The sequence below is a fragment of the Salvia miltiorrhiza genome, chromosome 4 (assembly GCF_028751815.1).
Source record: "Salvia miltiorrhiza cultivar Shanhuang (shh) chromosome 4, IMPLAD_Smil_shh, whole genome shotgun sequence".
Classification (NCBI taxonomy): domain Eukaryota; kingdom Viridiplantae; phylum Streptophyta; class Magnoliopsida; order Lamiales; family Lamiaceae; genus Salvia; species Salvia miltiorrhiza.
In genome coordinates, this window is record NC_080390.1 from 54020096 (window position 1) to 54045625 (window position 25530).

Sequence of the window (25530 nt, forward strand, 5' to 3'; positions counted from 1 at the left end):
CGGGACTTCACTGTTCACACACAGGAGGTCGCACCACTTGGTGTCTCATTGGGGACAAAAAAAAAGGTATGTATTGAGGATGATAAAAACATTTTTGAGCGTATTACGGGCGACGAAAATATAATGTAATTAATATTGAAAATAGTGAAAAATAATATATTTATGAATAATGGAGTGTAATATGTAAGTAAAAGAAAATTATATATTATGAAAAGATAAAATAGAAAGTTCTTTCATGTAGAGAGAAAGTATTAACTTAAATCAAAGATAGGGTTAGTCTTCGTGGCACTGTGGAGAAAATGTTGTCTTATACTCCAGTGATCAAGTCGAGGGGTTTAAATCCCAACGAAATATTTTTTTTTTTCAATTTTTAAAAATTGTTGAATTATCAATATTTGGTGTAAATTATTATATAATAATTTTTATTATCAAATTAAATCGTAAAAAAAAAGACCTTTTAAGAATCTTGACTTTAAAGTTTAGAGAATATATGTATATATGCCGGCGATTTTGTGTTGTTTTCATGTATTTCCTCGTAAACACCAATCGAATTATAAATGATTTCGAACTACTATAAATACTCGAGTCTAAATTAATCTACTGCAAAAGTTGGTTTTAATATATTTTTGTCACTTGGGAAATATATAAATCACTAGAATTAGAAAAATAATATCCATACATAAATCAAACTTAATCTGCCACTACTACAGTTAATTGTCTGTAAATTTTCAAGTTATTAGTAAATCCTTGTCTAAAAAACAGCTTATAAACTGTTTAGGAGCTTATACGCTCCTTCAAAGTTTTTGGCAAAATAAGCTCCTAAACAGCTTATAAGCTCCAAGAGCTTATAAGCTCCCCAAAAAATAAGTTCCTCTACCCCCAACTTATTTTTTTATAATCTCATATGCAACAATCTTTTTACAAATATTTTCAGCTATAATTTATTATTTTCATCATATATCATTCAAGTTCATTTTTCTTCGATTTTCTCTCTAGCAAAAAAAATTCTCTCTCTCTAGCAAAAAAAAATTCTCTCTCTAGCTTGTAAGCTCAATTATCCAAACACTTTGACAACTTATAAGATCTTAAAAATTACATCTTATAAGCTCTTGAAACATCTTTTATAAGCTCTTTAAAATATGCTTAGCCAAACACCCTCTTAGTGAGTTTCGAGGGCAATGTATAGGACTTTCTTATACTAACTATCTCGACATTTAAAGATTGACAATTTGGCTTTCAATCTTTTATTGATAATTTATGTTATCAAAATTCCGATCAACTCCGGAAATATAACAGGATAATAAAATACAATTCAATTGATAAGACGCTTTCTCCAATTAATACCTTGGAGATTTCAAGTCACCGTATAAAAGTGGAATGGGGAAAGAAAATAAACTAGGTAAGTATGATATATACACATGAAAATATGGAAAATAACAATGCAAATTGTATACGAAACAAGATCATAAATTACACCACCTATTTTTACTTTCAAAACTGAATTGACCGCCAAAAAAAGGAGAGAAAAAAAAAAAGAGAGAAAAAAAATCTTTATAAGAGGAAAGGTTAGCATGGCACAAGAAATAGTGAAATATTTCGAGGTAATCAAACTCAGATCATGGTTTTGAACAACTCAAACTATATGCATGAATAGTATTGGAAAGCCATAGATCAATGGCCGATGCAAAATAAGATGGACTGCACAAACTAAGCACCTAAAACACCAAACTTCAAACGTCAACAAGGGAGAGTGTCTTAGCAACCGCAAAGCCGGCTCTTCTCTCCTCGTACGAGTACTCCACTTGTTCGGCTGCACGGACGCCCGGCGTGAAGGGGGTTTTAGCCGTCAGCATAGCACTAGACGCCGTTGGAGGAGTGGCCGGCACTGGGACCGGCATTGTCTTTGGCGTTCTGTTCTCATCATTTGCAGAGTACCTCTTCGTTGGCGTTGCTGCTGCCGGAGTTTTGTAGCCACTCTCAGCGCCTTGGCCCACCGCGCTCTTCGTGTTCTGATCCTCATGAATCATGACATTGGAACATAATGAAGACAAGGGAGAGAGGGCCTTCCTCAATGCTGATGATCCAGAGTGGTGATGTGAGATTGATGCATTGCTCGAATGCTGTTTAACTGCCCCATTGTACAAGTTTTTCTTGACTGCAGTGTAGTTGAGACTAATCATAATCAGCACACACACACACATATATATGTGTATAAAGAGTTTGTGAAAGAACTTTACCAGAAGAGGGAGCTGCGCGAAGGTTGTTCAAAGTCTGGCGTTTCACAGGGTTATTCTTGCGAAGGGTGCGAGAAGAGGGAGTGGCTTTGTCGAGTGCAGTTTGGAGCGCAGCTCCTCCTAGTGAAAACCTCTTACTAGCCACGCCTCCTCCGGTTGAAGGTCTTAAAGTCTTGGCCCCGCTCTTGGATGGACTCGGTTTTGAACCATAGATTGCTTCTTGCTCCGCCATTAACTGTCCTTGCAGCTTCTTCTGATCCTACACATGACCATCAAGAGTATTAATATATATACATCATTTTCAGTGAATCCAACACGCGTTCTTATCTTCAACGACGTATAAAGCGTACCCTCTGAATTTGACGCTCTTGTTCTTTCAAGCGCTTCAATTCGCTGTACTGATCAATCATGGAAACTAGACCAATCTAGATCACAAAAATAGAATTACAATATCAATGAACCATGTTATCTCAAAGATATATAGTACAAGGAAATCATAATCCAAGAGGGATTGCTTACACCATCGTACAGGAACTCTGCGTTTCTTTCTTTCTCCCAAGCATTTACCTTTGACTTCAGAGCGTCTACCATTCCTTTGACACCAAGAAATAAAAGTAAGGATTAAGATATGTAATTATTTCAGTTGCAATCTATTAGTATGATGAAGAGTAAGCATGTGTACCTGGAATTTTATTTACAAGCACACGAGCCTTCTCAGCACGCTTAAGCATAAGATGTGCACCTCGCCCAGCGTTATAACGATTGTCATCCTATTTATAAATACCGTTAAGAGAGATAACGATAGGAGGGGGCCAGATTTATGTACTGAAACAAAATGAGTGACATAACATTATGACTAACCCTGTTGTACTCTTCCAGCCAGCATTCCTCTTCGCATGCAGCCAACCATTTCTGGACCTTTTCAAGAATCTCTTTTCTACTGAAAGCTTCCTCTTTAACCTTGGAAATCTGTGCCTCTAATTCTTCAAGTAGATATGATGGATTGATTATCCCTGCAAGATTGAGAGAAAAAGGGGAGATGGAAATGGCCATTTGTCACCTGCTATTCTTTTCAGTATACTAGGTCACAGGAAATGCAAATATTTACAGTTTTGCTGCCTCTTATTTAAAAAACATTATAAAAAAAAAGACAAAAAATCCTTAGCCTGTTAACAGTGTATTGGTTAGGAGCTATACCTGACTCAATACATTCTATAGAAAGATCTTTTCCAGATTGTCCTTCAACAATCATGTGTGATCCCTGGCAAATTTCCTCCAAAATCAATCTCTTTTTTAAAAGGACTTCTTTGATTTTACTCATTTTCATTTCTTGCAGCCTCATAACTTCTGCCTCAGCCTATGGACAAGAAATGTCAGTACATCATGGCCGATTATGAAAACATGGCACGATGTATGGATAAAATCCACATAAAGTGCCTTATAAAAACAACTGAATAATATGAAAGGAGATATAGAAAGATTACATCATTGATTATCTCCAGAGACAGACTGTTGGGCTCAGTTACTTCATTTTCTGCAGCCGCAATAGTACATGTTACATTTTGGAACATTTGTTGCTCCTCAACTGGTGTATCCATCAGAGTCCAGAGTTCTACCATGGTCATTGCAAGATCTTGAAGCTGAAAATGCAACCAATATGAGAGACGATAAATTGCTACAAAGAAAGTTGACTTTAAAATAAGCATACCGTTTGCATGCGCTGCAACTTAACATTCTTAAGCCTACATATCATAGCAGATAAACCTTGAATTGTATCCGCACTTATACTTTTTCTCTCACACGCATTGTCCAGAGACGGATGCACACTGCAAACTGTTGATTTGAAGTCCATCCCAAGCACCAAGCACAGAGCATTCACGATATTCAATAGGTGAAGCAGCTGCTTTAGGCGTTCATCCTGCACAAAAAATCATTGAATTCAATAAGAAAATGAAGTTGGTGTCAACTCTCACTTGCAGCAGAGGGCCCCAAGACACGATGGGATCTATATTCTTCCAAACCAGATCAAGAATCGTAATAGTTTCATTTAAAACTGAGCCCCATGTTTTATGTGGTTGTTTATTTAACCCAAAGGACATTTTGTAGATTTTCTTGTCCAGACTAAATCCTGCAGTATTTTATGTAGTGTTGAAAACTTAATAGATCCATCATTTTTGTATCATCGTCTCTTAACAACTCCGTTAAGTGGCAATTAGCTCTAACATCAACCCAAATGATAAGAGCATAAAGAAAAAGTGGAGAAGGAGAGCAGCACCTTTTCTTTTTGCAGCAAAAGCAACTGAGTATGTAAATCATCTAACTTTTTTATTGACAAATCACTCTCATCAATAGACATTTCATCAAGACATGTTTCCGTGGAACCAGCAAGCTCCTTAGAAATGCTATTAATTTGTTTCAGAAGCTCTGAAAATTGGTTCTTCCTCTCATTTCGTTTCTCTGTCATATCTTCCAGTTGAGGCACAATTGTCTCAAGCTCTTGCTTCAGGCTCCCAGAACTCTGTTTCAAACAGCAAACTAACTACTTATGAAGCATATAAAGGATCTAAAACCTCTCAATTATAATTACTGAAGGCTTTAAAGTTGGCTTCTTTTTTATTTTCCTGCTCTGTGCATTTTCACCTTCTTTATATGAGCTGGTCGGTCTCCCAATGCAGCGCTAATGTCCGCAAGCTGTGCTTCAGCATCAGCAACTGCCTGCCTCAGCTGAGCTCTTGAACGGTTTGCTTGATCCACTTTCCTTCTATATGCATCCAGACATTCTTGTTCAAGCTCAAAAAGCATTCTGTCCCTATCGTTATCAGCCTCTCCAACTTCATCCCATATTTTCTGATCGCGGTAACCATTTCAAATGTGAATATTTTTGTAAGTCAGGTAACAAAGTTCCACAAATCCATATCACTCATAGATATACAAGAAAATATCATCTGAGATCACCTGAAGCTCTAACAAAAGAGAACCACAAGTTGATTCCATTGGCAAACCTTGATCAATACACTGGTCGTACGCGACAAGCCTACTCTGTCAAGAGTCCCAAAAAAGAAAACTATACAAGGTCAGAAAAAAACCATATAAAAAATGAGTGCCGAAGCTTTGATTACATCATACAGCCCCAAATAACAGCTGAAATCTGAGACGGGACTAGACATTTAATCAGGGGGAGTGAAAACTGAAAAAATGATTTCAGAAACAGAAAAATTAGTGGTAAAATAATAGGAAGAGAAATTATAGTACTCACTCCGACTCAATAACATGCAATTCCCATTCCGGTAGTATACTGTACAAATATATATAATATGATCAAGTAGGCGTGAAATTAACAAACATAACAGGGAAAAAAAAAATCGAAATGCTAAGAGAAAATGTCAAGAGAAATCAATTCTCCACAAACCATAACATCACGACAGATAATTCAAGGCGCATTTCAAACCAATAATCCACACAAAAGAAAAGAGAGGGAAAATAACACCGGATCAACCGACAGTTCCAAAAACACAAAATTTCCACACAATCGCCATCATCAACAGCAGTCACACTAGTGATTTCACTCCACATCCAGAAATTAGACACATAACTCCTTTCTTCCACTGATCGTCTCAGAATAAAAAATGATCAAAAAAGCAAACCTGAACTCGAAACCGGTCGATCACAGTTGCAATTGCGGGTCGAACTTGTGGCAGATTGAGCAGAAATTTTCTCTGAAAACGAATTATTCGTATGCAGATTGCGAAAGAGGGAAGTATAGAAACGCAGAGAAATAGGTAACGCTTGTTTTTGAATCAAATATATTGAGAGGGAAATGGTCACGAAAATAAAATCGTTTATTTTTATCTTTTTCCCTTTTTAACGGATAAAGGAAGCGTCCAAGAGAGCGTTTTTGGTCGTTAAGCTTCCTGTGCTGTGGGGTCCGCACACCATTTTGAATTTCAAAGAAGATTTTTTTGCATGGTTATTAAATTTAGGTGAAATTTTAAATTTCGAAATTTCGAATTAATCTCTGCTTTTATTTTTTCTTTACTTTTGTATTTAGGTTTCGGTTGCGAAATAATCAATTTCTTAGAGATAAAAAAGAGAATATGTCTTTGACAAAAGGAAAGAAATATAAAAGCAAAGATTAGTTTGAAATTTTGAAATATCTTCATCATCTATGTAAAAAAACGAATATGTCTTTGACAAAAGAAAAAACAAAGTAAGAGGAATATATTGTACATTAGATAATTTTAAGATTAAAGATTATGCAATCAACCACATAACTAATTAGAGAATCAAAAGCAAAATATGCGAATCTTACTGCAAAAATAAAACATAGCTTGGTATTTTGAATTATAACTCAGCCTCAGGTAATGGATATAATTAAATTAGGGCAAATAGCGTTAAAATACCCAAAGTTTCGCCGAATTCGCGAATTTCCCCTGACATTCAAAACATGGTATTAAAATTCATGATCGTGGTTCCAATGCTTAATTTTCCCCTAATTACGTTTTCCGGCCACTAATGGTTTCGACGTGGCACATACGTGGAATGACTAATGTTGAGTCATAAAACAAGAGCTCACTGGAGCCATACGTCGTCGTTTAACCAATAAATAAAATAACATGGCTGTAATTAGGATTAAAAGGTAAAAACTTGAGAAGTAAAAATACCAACAGTCGCAAGCAATTCTGGACCAGGCAACATGGGAAGCTAGCTAGAAAGCTATAGTGTTTAGAATTTTTGTTGAAGGCTTGAACTTGAACTCTAGTATCAGTTTAGAATGATCAATGGCTTGTTTGTTGCTAGTTTGTAAAGACATATGAATCACAAAATTTCTTGCTAGTTTGGAATAGTTTGTTGTCAGTTTGCAAAGACATATGAATCAATGATGGTTTGTTGACAGTTTGGAATGGTTTCTTGCATATTTATGTTAGTTATCAGTGATGGTTTTTAAACTCGCTTATTGCATACATATGAATCAATATATACTCTGAAATTGGTGAAGAAAAGTTTCATTTCATTAAGCCAATAAGGATACATAGTTGTCTAAAACAGGAAGAACTAATTCCTTACAATTAACTTTCATTTCAAAGCAATGCACACAACAAAGCAAACCATAAACACAACAACCAATCTATACATATTCTTTATCTTCAATGTCAGTTGATTGAGTTCTACTTGAACTTCTCTTATCATTGACTTCATCTCAATATCATCTTCTCCACCATCATGCTCTGTTTCTGCAAATTGAGAACTCCTATGATGCTTCAAGGTATTGAATGCATGCTTGTAGTATGGAGACAGATCGGGATCAATCCAATTCCACAACCCACACGACTACATGATGAACAATCTAAGTGAATCATTCCACCATTTCCAGCGCACCAAAAACCACAGTTCAAGCATTAAAACTTACCGGCGTATGAGGGCATGTAACAAATCGCCCCTCGAGATTCTTCTCAGTGTGCGATACATGCATTGTAGCTGGGAGTCCGTGGCCACAAATTACTCGACCGTCGTGGCTCGAGTTCAGACGGCTTGTAGATGACGAAGACATTGAATTTGATTGATGGCTATTAACTCATGAACCCTAAAATTGGAATGAAGAAGAAATTAGTACTTGATTTACTTTAAATCCTTCAATTCAATATAAAACTACGTCGTTTTAGGGTGATAGGCTAAACTATGTCGTTTGAGCAGCCGGAATTTTAATCCTACGTGGATTCCCGGCTGCCATGTCATCATAAGTTTGACGCCGATAAAAAACTGGGGAAAACCACGTCTCGTCATTAACTTCATGAATTTTAATACCATGTTTTGAATGTCAGGGGAAATTCGCGAATTCGGCGAAACTTTGGGTATTTTAACGCTATTTGCCCATTAAATTAATACCTTTTGTCAGCCAACTTAAAAAATACTCCCTTCTCCTTCGTCCCTAGAATAAGTTCATATTTTTCATTTTTGGAAGAGGTTATTGCCAGAAAATACATATACTTTGTCAATTTTCTGGTTTATATCATGGCCTTATAATTTGGCCAGAAAATACATCAATTTTCAATTTAATTGCAATTATAACATGACTTTATAGTCTGGCCAGAAAATACACCAAGTTTCAATTTATTCTCAATTATAACATGACCTTATTTAGATTTATTTTCATCATAGATGTATTAATATTTATTGTATTTATATTAAATTGTTATGTATAAAATACTTTTAATTGATTGATTAATTTTTATAAAAATTAAGTTAGATGATTAATTATTTCATAATATATATATATATATATATATATATGTATGTATGTATTTTTAAGCCATCAATATAATATCTTGTTGATATATATATATATATATATATATATATATTATAATTGTTATGTATAATATTCTTAATTGATTGATTAATTTTTATAAAAAATAAGTTAGATGATTAATTATTTCATAATAATTATTTCATAATATATATATATATATATATATGCATGTATGTATGTATTTTTAAGCCATCAATATATATATATATATATATATATATATATATATATATAAAAGAAGACCGCATAACCATTTTCAGCCATTCGATCATCAAGATCTACGGTGGATGTATCATCTTGTTGGATGAATGCAGATCCTGGGTTCGAATCCTGAAAGGAGCAATTTTTTTTTTATTTTTTTTAGTGCATTAATTTTAACAGCGAATGCATTAATTTTTACAGTGAATGCATTAGATTTGATGGTTCTCACGTTCTCACATATAATGTAGTTCTCTCTAGAACCACACCATATATATATATATATATATATATGATTTTAATAGTCTATTAATATATTATATATATAATAATAAGTATTTATTTATTTAAATTATGAAATTATAAAATATTAGGACCAATAAAAAAATTACGTACGTATATAATAGAAACTATGTTAAAAAGTAAATAATATTATATATTATTTACATATAGATGTATATTTATCAAATATATATGTATTTATATATAGTATATTGTGAGATGAAAATAAAATTAAAAATATTTAATGTATTAAACTTGGTATTATTATACTAAATTAATTACAAGGTCATGTTATAATTGAGAATAAATTGAAACTTGGTGTATTTTCTGGCCAGACTATAAAGTCATGTTATAATTGCAATTAAATTGAAAATTGATGTATTTTCTGGCCAAATTATAAGGTCATGATATAAACCAGAAAATTGACAAAGTATATGTATTTTCTGGCAATAACCCATTTTTGGAACGTCCATCAAATAAGTTCCTATTTCTTTCTTTCCATTTTTTGACAATTACTCCACCGCTAATAATACTTTATTTATTCTTACTTTTCACTTTTTTTCATCATTTTCAATACTTAATTATAATACTTTTTCACATTTTCACCACTCTCAATACTAATTAATATAACACATTTTTCTCTACTATCAATACATTTTTCTCTACTATCAATACACTTTACCACTTTTCCTTAAAACTTATTTCAGATGAACTTATTTTAGGGACGGAGAGAGTATCATTTTTCGTCAACACAACAACAACAACAACAACAACAACAAAAAACACCTTTTTTTTTTTACTTGGGAGAGTTGGAGAGGAGGAGCAGTGGGGTTTGAACTCGAGACCTCACTATTCACACACAGGAGGTCGCAGGTGCAAAAAAAACAAAAAACACCTTTTGTTACTTGACTTTTGCCGGTATTTGTTACTAACATTTTTCACAAAAAGAAAAAGAAACTACGTGATTAGTTACGGGCTAAAATTGGCCCAATAGAAACACTCGGGCTATTATTCTTTTGAGGCCCAAATTGGATTCGATATATCTTGAAGTTTGTTATTCCTTTGATCATAAATCATAAATGCCCTAAAAAATATTTTCTTCTAATAAAAATTGATGAAAAAAAAATCAATTTGTTTAATCATAAATTCCCTAAAAAATGATGAAAAAAATAATAATAATCAAAAGTACCATTAGCTTCCTTTGATCATAAATCATAAATGCCCTAAAATCAATTTGTTTAATCATAAATTCCCTAAAAATTGATGAAAAAAAAAATAATAATCAAAAGTACCATTAGCTAATAGTGTGTCTTCTTAGAGGGGTGTATTCGTTGTGGAATTTGATGGATTTCTATGGATTTTAAAAGTTTGGGTGTATTCGTTCCAGACTTTTAAAAGTCTGCATAAATCTGGGTGTATTCGTTCAAGACTTTTAAAAGTCCATGTAAATCTGGGTGTATTCGTTTCAGACTTTTTAAAGTTGTAACAGCCCGACTTCCCAAGGGAAAAAGAAATAGGAAAAATAATGGAAAGTCTTAATCAACCAGAATAAACTTGACAATCTACCCATTAAATTGGGTATTCATATTCCAAAGAGATAAGATGAAAGGGGGTAAATTGAAAGGCCTTAAAAGTTGCCAATCAAATGATAATATTCAAATTCAGGATCACATAAGTTTAGTTTCATGCTTCAGATAACCGACATTTCTTAATCAAAATACTTGAGAGTTCAAAGGTCTAGGCTCAACAAAAGATATCGTTTAGAGTCATAACATAAAGGTCTTAAGTCAAGAAAATGAAAGACAGATAAAGGCTAGTACTACAGCGGAAGTCAAAATACGGAGTTGAACCCTAGCCTCAGCTCTCCCCGTCAGCACCAGCCAATGAACCTGAAAAATATTTGAAAATATTTGGGCTAAGTACTAATGTACTTAGTGGGCTGAAATTTTTAAAACATTTCATAATTCGTAAGAGCAGTTTATCCAATCATTCATGACATAACTTAGAAGGTTTTAAAGTAAAGGAACTTCTAAGCTGCTGAAATGAAAATTTTATTGAAAAGAAAGAAAGAAAATTTGTTACAAAACCGGTGTAACTAAAAGCAGTACAGCAAGGGACCAATGTAAGGCGCAACACGACCTAACGAAAAACCAAAAAACAAAACCACAGTTCAGGGGGACGGGAAATTCGCCGCCACAGATTACGGCCAAACCAAAACCCATCGGCGACTCGTCCCCCTAAGCCGGAAGAAACACAGCTCAAGCACAAAAGAGCCAACAACAAAACCCGAGGGGGCTGCACTGGCCATCCAGAGAAATCTGCAGTGGCCGGACCAAGCCGAGCGTGCAGCACAGGATGCCCACCGAACGCATCATGAATCTTCCCTGCACTGGTCACCTCCGGAACCACTGGAGACGCCGCATCAGTGCAAACGGGAAAAAGCGCAGATCTGCCAAAAACCAAGAACCAACGGAAGAGGAAACCGAAACAGCAAAAAAGAGCAAACAAACACAGAAAAGGAAAAAGAGGGGACAACACCACAAAACGAGCCCCAGCCCATGGAGGGAAGACCCAACCAAACAAGACAAACTGGCCACCAAACAAACTTCAGAACAGGTTGAACTCCAGAGGGGCACAACCTCAAAACAAGCACCAACCAAACCCAGGAGCAAAAGATCCAACCATCACAGATGAAGGGAAGAACAAAAACAAGGGACATCACAGCGAGAAGACCAAACAAGACGATCAGACCCAGTTCTCCGCTAGCAGTGAATCTCCTAAAGCAATTACTTTTATAATCAATTCTCAAACTTATTAAGCATATGCTCAAAACGTGCTTTTCAAGGTCAAGATCACGGGATGAAACCATTGGTGGTAACCCAAGTTTTCCCGCGTGATTTCCCATGCTCATAATGAGGGATCCATCAGAGGAGCAAAGACCAGCAGCAAACTCCAATACCAACCAGAGAAGATAATAAGCTTATCGCAGTGAAGACACTCCTGCTAGCATCAACCGGACAAATCACGACAAGCAAGGACCGCCAAGTGTGACTACCCAAACTTTGGAAACCTTCCCAACACCCGGACAGCAGGACCAAAAGAACCAGATTAACAACCCAAACAAACACAAACCAGTGCCCCAAGGAGACCAAGCTGGACCAAAGAAGTAAGAGAGGCAAGAAAGTGCGAAAGGGAGAAGTCATCACACCAGACAGGCAGAATCACTAACAAACAAACGAAACAAACAAAACGCAAGCAAGAAAAGAGGAGAGGAACACCCAAGAAAGAAGAACACCTCAATTGACAACCCGAATGTAAGGAAGTTGCCGCCTGTCATCCTTCACCAACTGTAGGATATCCGGGATCGTAAAATTCCAATAGCCTTCCTCCGCTACAGAAGAAGCCAAACAGTCCGCAACCCGGTTCCCTTCCCTGTAGATGTGAGTGATAATAAAATGAAAACCAGCAAGGGAAGAGAGAACCTTACGCCACCGGCTGAAGAACCTCCAAGGAACCGTGTCTGACCGAGAACTGAAAAGATCCACCAAATAAGCGCAGTCAGTCTCGATCCAAACGTGTCTCCAACCATGATTGACAGATTGCTCCAAAGCAATGATGAGGGCAAGCAGCTCTGCCTCAAAAGCCCAACCACGTCCAGCAGAGAAATGAAAACAACCCAGAACGCTAGAAGAATCTCTGATAACTCCACCAGCGTGAATCAGAGGAGGGGATCCATGAACCGAGCCATCAATATTGATTTTGCGCCAAGGAGTCGGAGGCGGAATCCAGAAAACATAAACAAAAGAGGTCGGGCGACGAGGTCTGCTTGGCACCCCAAGACCATGAAGAATCAGTAAGTCCTCAACAGAGTTAGCCATCTCACCAGTACATAATTGGGAAGTTTCCAAAATAAAAGATTTGATCTGGATCGAAAGTGCCCTCTCAGAGACCGAAGCCGCATCAAATACAACTCTGTTACGAATATTCCAGATGCTCCAAATCGTGGACATAACACCCATTCGCCAAAGATTTACAACCTGCTTGCTAGTCTGCACCTTCATTGCCCAGAGAAGCAGACTCCCAATGTCGTGAATCAACGGACTATCCACCCTGAACCAGCCGAAAAGGGAGCGCCAAATTTGTCGAGCAAAAGTACAGTCCCAAAAAAGATGATCAATATCCTCATTCGCATTCCGGCAGAGAGGGCACCAGCCCGGACCAACCAGCCCCGAACGACGAAGAGAGCTAGCAGTCGCAAGACGCCCCAGAATCACCCGCCAAGTGACAATGGAACGCCGCATTGGGATAAACGGAGCCCAGATCCACTTACCCCAATCAACGGTCGGAAAGCAGGGACGAATATGATCCGAAGCAAGCGACGCGGAGACCTCACCAAAATGAGAATGGGTCCAAGCTCTTCGATCCTCTCCCTCGCTAATAGGAACCGAGACAATATCAAAGGCAATATCCGGAAAGATCTGCAAAAAATTCAAAGTAAAGTGCCAGGTATAATCAAAGTAGTAATCCGAGATCGGCTGCAAAAGAGCATGATGAAAAGTATCCGGAATGCCGATTCTATCAACCAGACGATACCCTAACCAGTTATCAGTCCAAAAAAGAATAGTAGAACCAGAACCAATAGAACAATGAGTGTCGCTGACGAGAGTCTGGATAGCAGCTCGGGTGCCCAACCAAATCGTAGAAGAGAACCAAGGGGACCGAGGTCTTAGGCACGCATCCAGATAGCGTTGGCGAAACAACTGAAAACCCATCGAGTCCGCAGTAATCAGCAACCAGCCTAACCTCAACATGAAACTCTGGCTGATGTGTGTAAAGGATTTCACATTAAGCCCACCCTGAGTCTTGGGGGCGCAAACTCGATTCCAAGCCACAGATGACTTAGGCCTAGAAGTAGTGCAGCCAGTCCAAATAAACGACCGACAAGCTCTATCCAAATCATGAAGAAGCTTAGTTGGCCAACGATATATCAGCATACTGTGAACAGCCGCGCTCTGAATGACTGAAGTGACGAGGCAAAGACGGCCCGCCATAGATAACTGCATGCCCTGCCATCTAGGAAAATGGGCGATGATGCGATCACGAGTGCTGATAAGACGGGCAGCAGAAGCACGACCAGCAAAAATGGGGACTCCCAAATAGATAAAAGGAAGGGAACCAGTTGAGAAACCCAGATCCCGCTGTAGTCGACGTCTCAGCTGAACAGAAACACCTTTGCCAAAGAAAACCTTGGATTTGGCCTTATTGCAGAACTGTCCAGAAACCAAAGCATATATATGAAGAATCGATTCAATCATCCTGCAGCTGCGCCAAGTAGCTTTACAAAAAAGAAGGACATCATCAGCATACAGGAGATGAGAGGGAAAAAGCAAAGAGCGGGACATCCTCATACGGGCAATGAATCCCCTATCAGCAGCGTCCGAGAGCATACTACTGAGGACCTCCTCCGCCAAAGCAAACAGAACCGGAGACAAAGGGTCTCCCTGACGAACCCCTCGAGAGCAACCAAAGTAACCATGCTGCTCTCCATTAAAGAGAACCGAAATTCTGGCAGATTGAAAAATAACTCTAATCCAGTGTCTGAAAGTTTGAAGGAAACCAAAGCAATCCAGCACAACCTCCACAAAATCCCAATTCAGGGTATCGAAAGCTTTCCGAATATCTACCTTAAGAGCCATGTTCCTCCCTTGAATTGAGCGCTCCATGCAATTCACTCCTTCAGAGGCCAGCAGAATACATTCCTGTATAGAACGCCCAGAGATAAACCCAAACTGATTGGCCGAGACAATAACAGCAGCTACCTCGTTCAACCTAGAGGCAAGAATCTTGGTGATGACCTTGAAAAGGAAATTTCCCAACACAATAGGTCGGAAGTCAGAGACAAGAACCGCATCAGTCTTCTTTGGGAGAAGGCAAAGCAAGTTGGAATTAAGGCCCTGGGGAAGATAGCTATGAGTGAAAGCACTCTGTTCTGTTATGTCATGAATGATTGGATAAACTGCTCTTACGAATTATGAAATGTTTTAAAAATTTCAGCCCACTAAGTACATTAGTACTTAGCCCAAATATTTTCAAATATTTTTCAGGTTCATTGGCTGGTGCTGACGGGGAGAGCTGAGGCTAGGGTTCAACTCCGTATTTTGACTTCCGCTGTAGTACTAGCCTTTATCTGTCTTTCATTTTCTTGACTTAAGACCTTTATGTTATGACTCTAAACGATATCTTTTGTTGAGCCTAGACCTTTGAACTCTCAAGTATTTTGATTAAGAAATGTCGGTTATCTGAAGCATGAAACTAAACTTATGTGATCCTGAATTTGAATATTATCATTTGATTGGCAACTTTTAAGGCCTTTCAATTTACCCCCTTTCATCTTATCTCTTTGGAATATGAATACCCAATTTAATGGGTAGATTGTCAAGTTTATTCTGGTTGATTAAGACTTTCCATTATTTTTCCTATTTCTTTTTCCCTTGGGAAGTCGGGCTGTTACAACTTTAAAAAGTCTGAAACGAATACACCCAGATTTACATGGACTTTTAAAAGTCTTGAACGAATACACCCAGATTTATGCAGACTTTTAAAAGTCTGGAACGAATACACCCAAACTTTTAAAATCCATAGAAATCCATCAAATTCCACAACGAATACACCCCTCTAAGAAGACACACTATTAGCTAATGGTACTTTTGATTATTATTTTTTTTTTCATCAATTTTTAGGGAATTTATGATTAAACAAATTGATTTTAGGGCATTTATGATTTATGAGCGCGCTGTTGTCACACTCTGTTCTGTTACTCGCTGTGATCCCGAACCTTTTAGCCACCGACGGATCTCTCATTCCCATGACACTTGCCCTGAGGACGTAACTCAGACAAGTTGAATTGACCTCGGGACGCTACCCAGGCAGGCCTTACATGATACATGCTCCGGAACACATCCAGCCAAGCACCCTTATAACGCCTCTGACATGAATTAGTGCCCGATGGAGATCAACCCACCGAAACAACTAACAAGTGTACACAATTCTCAAACAACGTGTTAGGTCATAAGAGAACCTCGATCGATCCATGAATTGCGAGCCTTAAACATAACAGAGCGCACAAAAATATTTATTGGATAAGCAGTTTTCAATTCATGAAACATTAGAGCTTAATAACTCAAGTATACATTTGGAAAGTAAGCCCACCTGATTATAGCTCTAGTTGTGATGCAGTAGCTCTCGTCTAGGTATTACTCTCGCGCTTGACCTTTATTGCGAGAATTTAAATAAGATATTTGCTCGAGCAGAATTCTCAAATAATGAGAATACAAAATTAAATATGCATGACTCTCTTATGCATGATTTATTATTCTTGATAATTCTATTATTAATCCCAACTATCGGATTGATTAAGCAAGATAACTAACTGAAGCTCGTCTCGTACGATCGGATAAATAACTATGACTAACCCGTTCGTCTTAGGGTGTTCTAACTTACATGGTATTAAAAGATCTCGCTCTATTTCATCGATTAAAAGAAAATAGCTAAGTCGGCTCATTCGCTTAGTAATCTCGAAAAAAAAAATATTCGAGCTTAAAGGTAGTTAGGAATATTAATAATAATCCAATAATTAAGTAAGTAAAAGTGGGCCTGAATAAATAAATAATGGCAGCTCACTACTATATACATTTGCAGCCCAAATGAGGATAATAAATGGCCCAAGTGAATGAATCAGCAAATTGGGCTGGATAATTAAATAATTCTGGGCCAATCAATAAATGAATAATTAGTCCACAACGAACCAATTAAGGGCATGCAACTCATATAATTAAAATGAACTTGGCCCAATAGAATTAAAATAGCAGCTCACTTACTGAATTAAAATAATTGGGCTCAAATAATCAAATACAGTCGGCCCAACGAAATAATTAAGGAGGCTCAAAACAATTTAAAATGCAGACCCAAATATATTAAAAAGAAAAGGCCCATGGAGTGGCCCAACTCTCCCTTATTCATCCCCAACTCGATCCCTCTCTCTTCTCAAACTCAGAACACGCCTCTCTCTCTCGCTCCGCCTCCCAGCCGGCTCCGCCGCGAACGGCTCCGGCGAGGCCGTGCCGGCCGAGGGCGCCGCTTCTCGGCTGCTTCCTCCTCTTCTCAATCTACCTTCCTCACTCCAAAATTAGAACACACATCGCAGCACTACTGCTTTTTCCTCGAAGATTCGCCGCCGTCGCCGCCGCCGACACCTTAAGCTCCATCGCCTTCTCGTCGCCGGCACGAGCTTCTGCTGCTGCCTCTGAGATTTAGGGGAGGCCACCCAAAAATTGAGCCCTAATTCTCCCCCTTCCAAATCGAGCCCTAGCTCTCCCAAAATTAGAAATCGCCGCCGCCGCCCCTGGAATTCTGGTGAACGGCGATCGCTCATCCTTCATTAAGAAAGCTCCGGCGAATGGGTCGGCCTCTCACCACCAGCTTCCCTGCTCCTCTTCTCCCAAGTCGTCTCTCTCTCTCAATCTATGGAGGGGCCGAAGAAAGCTCTTCATTCCTAAGTATGATGCCGCCTCAGCTCAACGCCGCTGTGCTCTGAAATTCCGGTGAGCTGAGAAGGGTCCGCCGCTGTTGTTTTCTCCGGGGTCGAAGGTTCGAGCCAGGTCACGCTGCTGCTGGGTTCGGGTAAAAGTTACGTCGCCGAATGCTGCTACTCCAGAATCGGCGAGGGCCATCGCCGAGGTCAGGAGTCGCCTGCCCTTCACCGCTCGACGCCGTCGATGCTGCTGTCCCCGCGAGTCGCCGCCCAGACGTCGTTTCTCGGCCTGACTAAGCAGGGCAGCGCCCCTCTTTTCTAAAAGCTAAGTTCTACTCCCTTCTACTTCAGCTTCTAGTTGTTAAGGGGGTGGGGGTTCTCATGGCTTTGGTTCTATGTACAATGGTAATATCTCAATGTATGAATCATACTACTGCCGTGAAATGCCATAAATCATCATTCGCATATGTGGGTTGCTATGAGTTCTACACACAAATTCTTACATAAAATAAATGTAACTGGTGTTCTGCATTATGAAGTGTAACTTCGCTGCTAAGTCCATTATGCTTATATAGGTCCTCTATCATTTGAATCTGATCATGTTTGATGGTATGAATGCAAACTGGATTGAACAACTGAGGTCGCATAAATACCTTGAGTATCTAGCTTGTTGGTTGGCTGTTGTTGTTGAATAAATGGGAGGAGATGGAATCTGAAAATAACCCGGTTGTTGTTCTTGCATTAATACAGGTGGGAAATGGAAAAGGTGGAGGGATTGAATAGAGCTTACCCCTTGAGGTTTGCTGGCAGAGCAATGAACGGTTTCCTCTTGCTCCTTGGTGGATTCTACATGAAAAATGGAAGAGAATGAATGTGGTTTGTTGGCTGAAGTTGAGGCTAAGAAGGCAAAGGTTGCTGGTGCACTTGAGTGTGCTAAGAAAATAGGTGTAGAGGTAGGGAGAAGGGGATTGGAGGGAATTGGAGGCTGCTGCAGATTTTGCACAGCCCCACACATTTCATATCTCTCTCTTCTTTTCTTTCATTGGCTTGTTGGCAGATTGTGTACTAGAGTAGGTTCTGTAATAGAGTTGCAGGATATAGGAATAGAAGATTTGGTGGATATATTAGGAAATCCTTCAGTGTTGGGAATTCTAAATCTGTAATATTGTACATGTGTATGTGTATCTGCTATCTATTTCTTGCTTTGCTAAGATAATCTAAATTAAATCCGTAGATTTAATTAACTTCACAAGTCGGAAATAATCCACGACTTAAGTAAAATAATAAAAGTAATTAAAAATAATAATAGAAATAACATTTCTAATAAATAACTTGACTTTACTAAGTCAGTTATAAATCTAAAATAAAGATTATTAATTGTCTCAATAATCCTTATCTTTCTCACGCGAAGATAACAGACATAAAAAAAAATAATAATAATAACTCTACTTCCAATGATATAAATATAATTCAAAATCATAAGCGGATAAGCCTGTTATCAACCTAAATAGCCACTGGGTTTTATTACTGAATTATGCAATAAATAATTATCGCATTACTGGTTTTTATATAATTAAAAGAGCGGGTTATTACAAAAGTCCATACAAATTTAGGTGTATTCGTTATTCCATTGACTTAAAATCCGGAATGACTTTCATGGATTTCATCCAAAAAATACACACGACGAAATCCGGCCAAGAACCACGAGAATTGAAATCCATGAAGTTTTAAGCGAGCGCTGAGTTCCAGCGCCCGCGGCCAAGAAGCCAGCGAGCGCCGGAACTCAGCACCCATTGAGAAAGTCCGGCGCTCGCTGGGTTTGAGCGTGCGCTGGTTCCCACATACATGAACATTATGGCGAACAAAAACTCCACAAATTCTTCAAATGTACCACATACATGAACATTATGGCAGAAAGATAAATAAAAGGGGGACAGATTCTGCCACAAATTCATGGCCAACACCAAATCCAACTACTAATTCCTCTACTTCCTAAAGCATTGCGATCAGATCACATAAGCATTCTAGACAAGCAATGTAAAGAAAAGCACATCAGTAATATCCAACGCCAACCATATCAGTCCTTGAAAACTGCGCAGCTTCACCACCGTTTCCCAAAACCAAAATTCTCCCATTGCGACGCACAGCAACCTCTCTGATTCGACGGACAAGGCCAGTTATCGGATCATTGAATATTTTAGTCTCGAGACTCCCTTCCACGTACAATGTAGAACCGGGGGCAGTTATTTCCAGCACTCGCTGGAACCCAGCGTTCGCTGGGTTTCCAGCGCTCGCTGGATTCCCAGCACTCGCTGGGTTTCCAGCGGTGCTGGGACTCAGCGGGCGTTGGCATCATGGATTTCAATTCCAGAATTATCCCCCAAATTTTTCGAAAATCAGTGAAAATCGGGGTGAAATCCAACCACGAATTCTTTGAAAGTCGTCTGGAATCTATGTGAATTCCATGGAATTTAAAATCCATGGACTTTTTAAAGTCTGTGGAAATCCACAACGAATACACCCCCCTTAGTACCGAGTGTTGGGTTATTGGTATTTTTTAATTTTAAGTTAACAAGGTTAATTATAATAATAAATTTTTTTTGTTGGATTTTACTAATCATTTCTGATTATTTGAAAAAACGATTAAATTCATAAATCTATTACCATTATCGGTCCAATATCCAAATATTAAGTATTTGGTAAATCAAAATTAATCTAAATACACATTGATTTGGTTGATACTGATTTATCCAAACCGTTTAGACAACCCACTATATATATATATATATATATATATATATTCATTCATTGAAAGTGTAGTTTCAAATCACAAATTAATAGGAATTTAATTTAAAATCAATTGAGGGTTTCTAAGTATTTATTTATTTCTTTTCCACGTCTATATAGATTTTGGAGCAATTTTTTATTTTTCTTACTTCAAACCAAAAAAACCCTCTCATAACATTTTTTTTCCAAAAGTTATGCATCTAAATGTTCCCCGTGCATTGCACGGGAAGCATTCTAATTAGACAAAAAACGATAGCCCAACAAATTGTGTAATTATAAATCTAATTAGACAAATAAAATAATATGTGCACACGTGTATTATAGCTGTCATAGTATCCTTAAAATTATATGAAATATATTTATGACTAAGATGCCCTCCAAGTATTTTGGATATATTATTATTATTATTATTATTATTATTATTATTATTATTATTATTATTATTATTATTATTATTAATTATTATTCATTTCATAATTGTATTGACATATATAATATTATATGCTAATGAAGATAAGATAAAATATTTTACAAGATTAAAATTATGAATCAATCATATTTGGAACCAAAGAGAATTTTCAGGCGAGGATAAAGAGGTCCTGATCAAGGCGGTCATTCAAGCAGTTCCTACCTTATGCAGTGCTTTAAACTTCCGATATCCATTTGTGATGAGATTCATCGTCTTTGTGCTAACTTTTGGTGGGGAGACAAGGATGATAAAAAAACATATTCTTTCATTTGGAGATCCCTTCTATTGTTGCGAGCGGGTCGGTAGAGGTTGAGAGCTTTCAAACTGTCTATTCAAATGTACAACCCTCTTCCAACAGTGAATTAAGGCGAATAGTACCAAAGAAAACTCAGATTAAGTCAGAGTGAGTTCAACAAGAAGGATATAACTTTTTTGTTCATCTTATTATCTTCATTGGTTATAGAGATGTTGTCTCATCTTTTTTGTTTGCATATAACTTTTATGGAGGAGAAGATAGAAATTTGAAAATCTAACGTTTCAAATTCATTCTCATTTCTCACCATATTTGTCGTAAACAACAACAAAAAATGGCCAATGAGCACGAATTCTATACCCAGAACCTCAGACACGTCGTAAACAACAACAAATATGAAAAAACAATGAAATGGTGCAGCAAACCAAAAGAATGAAGGAAATATCAATCTGGTGCACATATATGTGGCAACTATAATTTACATAATTACATAATTTAAGGCTCCCAGCGACCAATAAGCTTTCAATTTCAGTGCAAGCTCAGAAAAAAAATTGTTATCTTTATGAAAATAATACTCCCTCCGTCCGCCAAAATTATGTAAAATTACTATATTTGGCGTCTGCCAAGATTATGTCACTTTCCTTTTATGGCAATGGTCCCACCATTTTCTTTAATATTTTATCCTTACTAACACTCTTTATTTACAAAAAAACCCACTCAAAACTCAATCTCAACCACACATCTCATAAAGTGGTGGGACCATTTCTCCACTACATCAAAATCATCACTAATTTTATTAAATCCCGTGCCCAAGCAATTTTACATAATTTTGGCGGACGGAGGGAGTATTAAATTGAATTGTCTGGAATATAGAATACTAGTAATAATATAAAACAGAAAAATAACTTAAAAAGTATAAAGAGCAAAATCTGCAACAAAACTTGTTGTATAGCCACCAGAGTTGGGTGCACTTGATCACCCAATGCCAATACCCATGAGCATCACTTCTTTCTTACAAAATCAATATCTAATAAGTTTTTTACCCCACCCTTTTCAATGACTTCACTTAATATGCCCACTCCTGTAGCTTCTTAACAAAATGTATTGTTACTCTTGCGAGGGATTAGTGGGTATGGAGTTACTTTAATGGTTCAGAGATTATATAAAACCATCTGTACTCCAAAAAAGGAGCTGTATTATGCTTATGCAAGTCGACTAATGGTATTAGAGTGTGATTTCAACTTGCTATGCAAAAGCTATAGTGCCTGAACTTAAAAGGCAAGGCTCCAGAAACATCACATATTACTAGGAACATTTTAGAGATGTCTTGTTAACATTCAATGAGCCTATTCAGAGTACCAAGAGAAACCAACAAAAGAAATAGGGAACTCATATCAGGCTCTGCTTGAACCTCTCAACAAACTCACTATTCTTAATTCCCCCAAAATCTCACGGTAGCCAAAAACCCATCGGTCAATCACCTGTTTTGAAAGCAACCTGTGCCAAGAGAAAATAAGAAAGAAGGCGATATGAATGAAATAGTGGTCTTAAGACAATCATTATGAAATACGAGCACAAAAACAAATTTGATAGTGCTCATAACAAAAGAATTGAAGTCACTAAATCATAAATATTTAAGTCTACTTCTTGTTGATATAGCATATAGCTCTTGATGCATCATACAAAACATAGAAACCTAGCATATTTCTTCGTCTCTCATAATTTGAGCATCTTATCTATCACTCCAACAAGGAGAGAGTGTAAGAAACAACAAAGGCACACTAAACCCTTTTATCCAGTTATCCGCAGCTTGCAACAGAGAATTAGCCAATAAACAACAAAGGCACACTAAACCCTTTTATCTATCACCCTTTCAAGTTTAGCCAATTATCCGCAGCTTGCAACGGAGAATTAGCCAGCTGCCGCTGATTTTGCTTTCCATTCAGGCCTTCTTCTAAGTTCTACAAGACTAATCAATCTACCTAGACAGAAACAAAATACTGATTAATCACCAGAGAAACTTAGAATTGCATCTACAAAAGAGAAAAGGAGAGTAAAATTTTATTTTGAAAGAGAATTTCTTCCAATTAAATTTCTTGTCCTCTCGCATGCAGTAATCAACCTTAAAGTATACCAATTAGCAAACATAAGATCAATCATGGTATGACACTTGAGGACCTTCCGGCAAAAAAAAAAAACCAGTATTTAGGATTCTTGTTCAACATGCACCACTCTAGCCACTAGATGGTTAAAAAGATTAAACTCATTGACCACTATTGGTAAGCTCAAAGTTGACTTGAGTTGCACATTGTGCAGAAAGCATCTGGAAGACTGGAGTTATCACTCTTGAATAACGTGACTAGATTATTAAACAATTAAGTCTACAAAACAGTAGTTTGTGTAATCCTGCCTACCTGAAGGCATGTTTCTTTGATGACATTGAGTCCCTCTAAAATACCAGCTTCTTTGATAGGTTCCTGAAAATTTACCAAAACTAAGTCTGCTGACTAAATTGTATCTTTTAGAAAAATTTCACCAACTCTGGCATATTCTCACCAAGTTCCTCACAGGAGGGAGAGAAACCACAAGATCCACATCGCTAGATGGCAGAGATATAAACCTGTTGCGTTTGAGCCATAAATGCTTGTTCTGGAACGAGGCCATAAGACTTGAAGGGACAGTGCAACACGCTTAACAGCCCAATTAATATAAGGCTTCCGGGCGAGATTCTCTGCAGCAACCTAAGTTTGCAAACGATAGCATTAATACTATTGAGAAAAGTAACTCTTTTATACCAATCTCAGGATGTGATCTAAAATATCGCCAAGTGAAACTTCTAATACAATACATGTTATTGATCCAGCAATAATTACCTGCTTGAAGAAAGAGTTGATTTCATCATGCAGAATATCATGGACCAGTGGCAGAGAAGCCTTGTGAGGGGAATTGTTCTGTGATTCAGGAGGTTGCAGAGGAAATGTAACATCTGGGTGAGGAAACAAGACGAGTTAGAAAGTGAGATATTTTTTATCCCGCAACGCCAGCAGAAATAAGTACATTAGTACAAACTTACTGTGTTCTTGATCACGAGCTAACTGGGAAATTGCAACAAGTCGATCTTGAAGCAACGTTCCTGCTAAAGGCTGCGTAATCTGACGGGATGGAAGGCCTTTGTTCCTCCAAGAAGGCCTTATTACTTCACTCCCTTCCATGGGCATGCAAGTTTCCTCAAAATTGATTCCATCGTGGAACCAACCTTTAACACCCCAGTGCCTTGGGCTTGAGCTACCATATCTAACAGTAGGGAATCCCTCATGTTTCTAGAGTCACCAACAGGAGAAGGTGGAGGTGGATGAGGAACACGTGGTACACATAGGACTACAGGAGAAGGGGGCCTCTTAATCAGAGGCTGATCCCGTCTGTTTGGCGGAACACAGGGACTTTTGTGAACATAACCACGCTTGAACTCTGATCTTGATCTTTCCCTCGACATACCAGGGACGATTAAATAATAGAGTGTATAAAGAGAGGGGCAAATGAGTTTGGAAAATCAGATACAACTTCATTAAAATCTAGCTTGCACTGTGTCAACCAAGAGGAAAAGGTATATTATAGGACCAGAAAGCATAAAATCAGCCCATCATACTAGGAGTAGGAAATATTAGAGTTTTTTTATCAAGTACACTAAGGGTGTAAGCATATCACAAAGGTTGGCGAAAGAATTTTTCAATAACAAAAGTAATCAGATACAAAACACAATACACAATACAAAAAATGGCCATGAGCACCAATTCTATACCCAGAACCTGAGACACATCGTAAATAGCAACAAATATGAACTGGTACAAGGAACTAAAAAAAATGAAAGAAATATCAATGTAGATTAAAGCATCCCAATCTGGTGCAAAAGAAGGAGTTTGTGCACATATATTTGGCTACATGAAATTCACATAATTACATAATTTAAGGCTCCTACTGAACCACCAGAAGTGTTTGTAGTTGCGATTGACACTCAAGCTATTATATCATAAGTATCTACCATGTAAGTAAATACAGGTGATATGAATCAAAATAAATGGCTAAAACTATAAATACTTGACAATCATCAAGTCCAACTTTTTGGAAAAAGAAGAACATGAGTCTATAAGCGATACACGTGACACACATTTTCAACATTATAAGTACCTCTACTGAATAGCATAAATACCAATTAAAGCTGAATGCCCAACTTCCACATGCACAAAGCATAGAATTATCAAAAAAATTAGAAATTGTCAGCACAGAGCAGATTAAAGTATATTAAGAGAAGCCAAAATGGCTATACTTTACAAATTACATGCAATACAGACACCTAAAAGGCTGTTACTGTGATTGTGAGAAGCTGAGAGCTTTCAAACTGTGTACTCAAATGTACAACCCACTTCCAACAGTGAATTAAGGCGAATAGTACCAAAGAAAACTCAGATTAAG

General features: G+C 37.5%; 2 protein-coding genes across 4 annotated transcripts; both read right to left on the bottom strand.

The window, feature by feature from the left end:
* Positions 1-1534: 1534 nt before the first annotated feature.
* LOC131020653 (65-kDa microtubule-associated protein 3) lies at positions 1535-6065 on the bottom strand. Of its 3 annotated transcripts, none has more exons than XM_057949618.1 (13): positions 5879-6065; positions 5190-5273; positions 4875-5081; positions 4510-4752; positions 3943-4152; positions 3719-3874; positions 3432-3591; positions 3096-3247; positions 2917-3004; positions 2754-2827; positions 2585-2659; positions 2238-2487; positions 1535-2155 (listed from the first exon to the last, which is right to left on the bottom strand). In XM_057949618.1, the coding sequence occupies exons 2-13, from the start codon at positions 5226-5228 to the stop codon at positions 1731-1733; spliced, it is 2079 nt and encodes a 692-aa protein (XP_057805601.1). In that variant the 5' UTR covers positions 5229-5273; positions 5879-6065; the 3' UTR covers positions 1535-1730. The 3 variants fall into 3 exon arrangements, with proteins under 3 accessions (XP_057805601.1, XP_057805600.1, XP_057805599.1); XM_057949617.1 differs by having other exon boundaries at positions 2238-2493; positions 5190-5268; positions 5879-6064; XM_057949616.1 differs by having other exon boundaries at positions 2238-2493; positions 5879-6064.
* A 5051-nt stretch (positions 6066-11116) lies between these two features.
* Positions 11117-23724, bottom strand: LOC131023626 (uncharacterized). Its single transcript, XM_057953169.1, has 6 exons — positions 23617-23724; positions 23475-23537; positions 12330-14975; positions 11628-11971; positions 11277-11470; positions 11117-11160 (listed from the first exon to the last, which is right to left on the bottom strand). Exons 1-6 carry the CDS (start codon positions 23722-23724, stop codon positions 11117-11119), a joined length of 3399 nt encoding a protein of 1132 aa, XP_057809152.1.
* Between the last annotated feature and the right edge of the window lie 1806 nt (positions 23725-25530).

What these genes read in the sequence shown, in the direction of transcription:
- LOC131020653 (XM_057949617.1), bottom strand. Translation starts at nt 5,228, where the DNA reads ATGGAATCAACTTGTGGTTCTCTTTTGTTAGAGCTTCAG. An exon ending in GACCAGCTCATATAAAGAAG is followed by an intron (nt 4,753 to 4,874) that starts GTGAAAATGCAC and finishes TGTTTGAAACAG; the next exon opens with AGTTCTGGGAGCCTGAAGCA. An exon ending in CAGAGTTCCTGTACGATGGT is followed by an intron (nt 2,660 to 2,753) that starts GTAAGCAATCCC and finishes TTTGTGATCTAG; the next exon opens with ATTGGTCTAGTTTCCATGAT.
- LOC131023626 (XM_057953169.1), bottom strand. Translation starts at nt 23,724, where the DNA reads ATGGCCTCGTTCCAGAACAAGCATTTATGGCTCAAACGCAACAGGTTT. An exon ending in TCCCTCCTGTGAGGAACTTG is followed by an intron (nt 23,538 to 23,616) that starts GTGAGAATATGC and finishes GTAAATTTTCAG; the next exon opens with GAACCTATCAAAGAAGCTGG. An exon ending in GGAGTTCAACCTGTTCTGAA is followed by an intron (nt 11,471 to 11,627) that starts GTTTGTTTGGTG and finishes GGTTTTTGGCAG; the next exon opens with ATCTGCGCTTTTTCCCGTTT.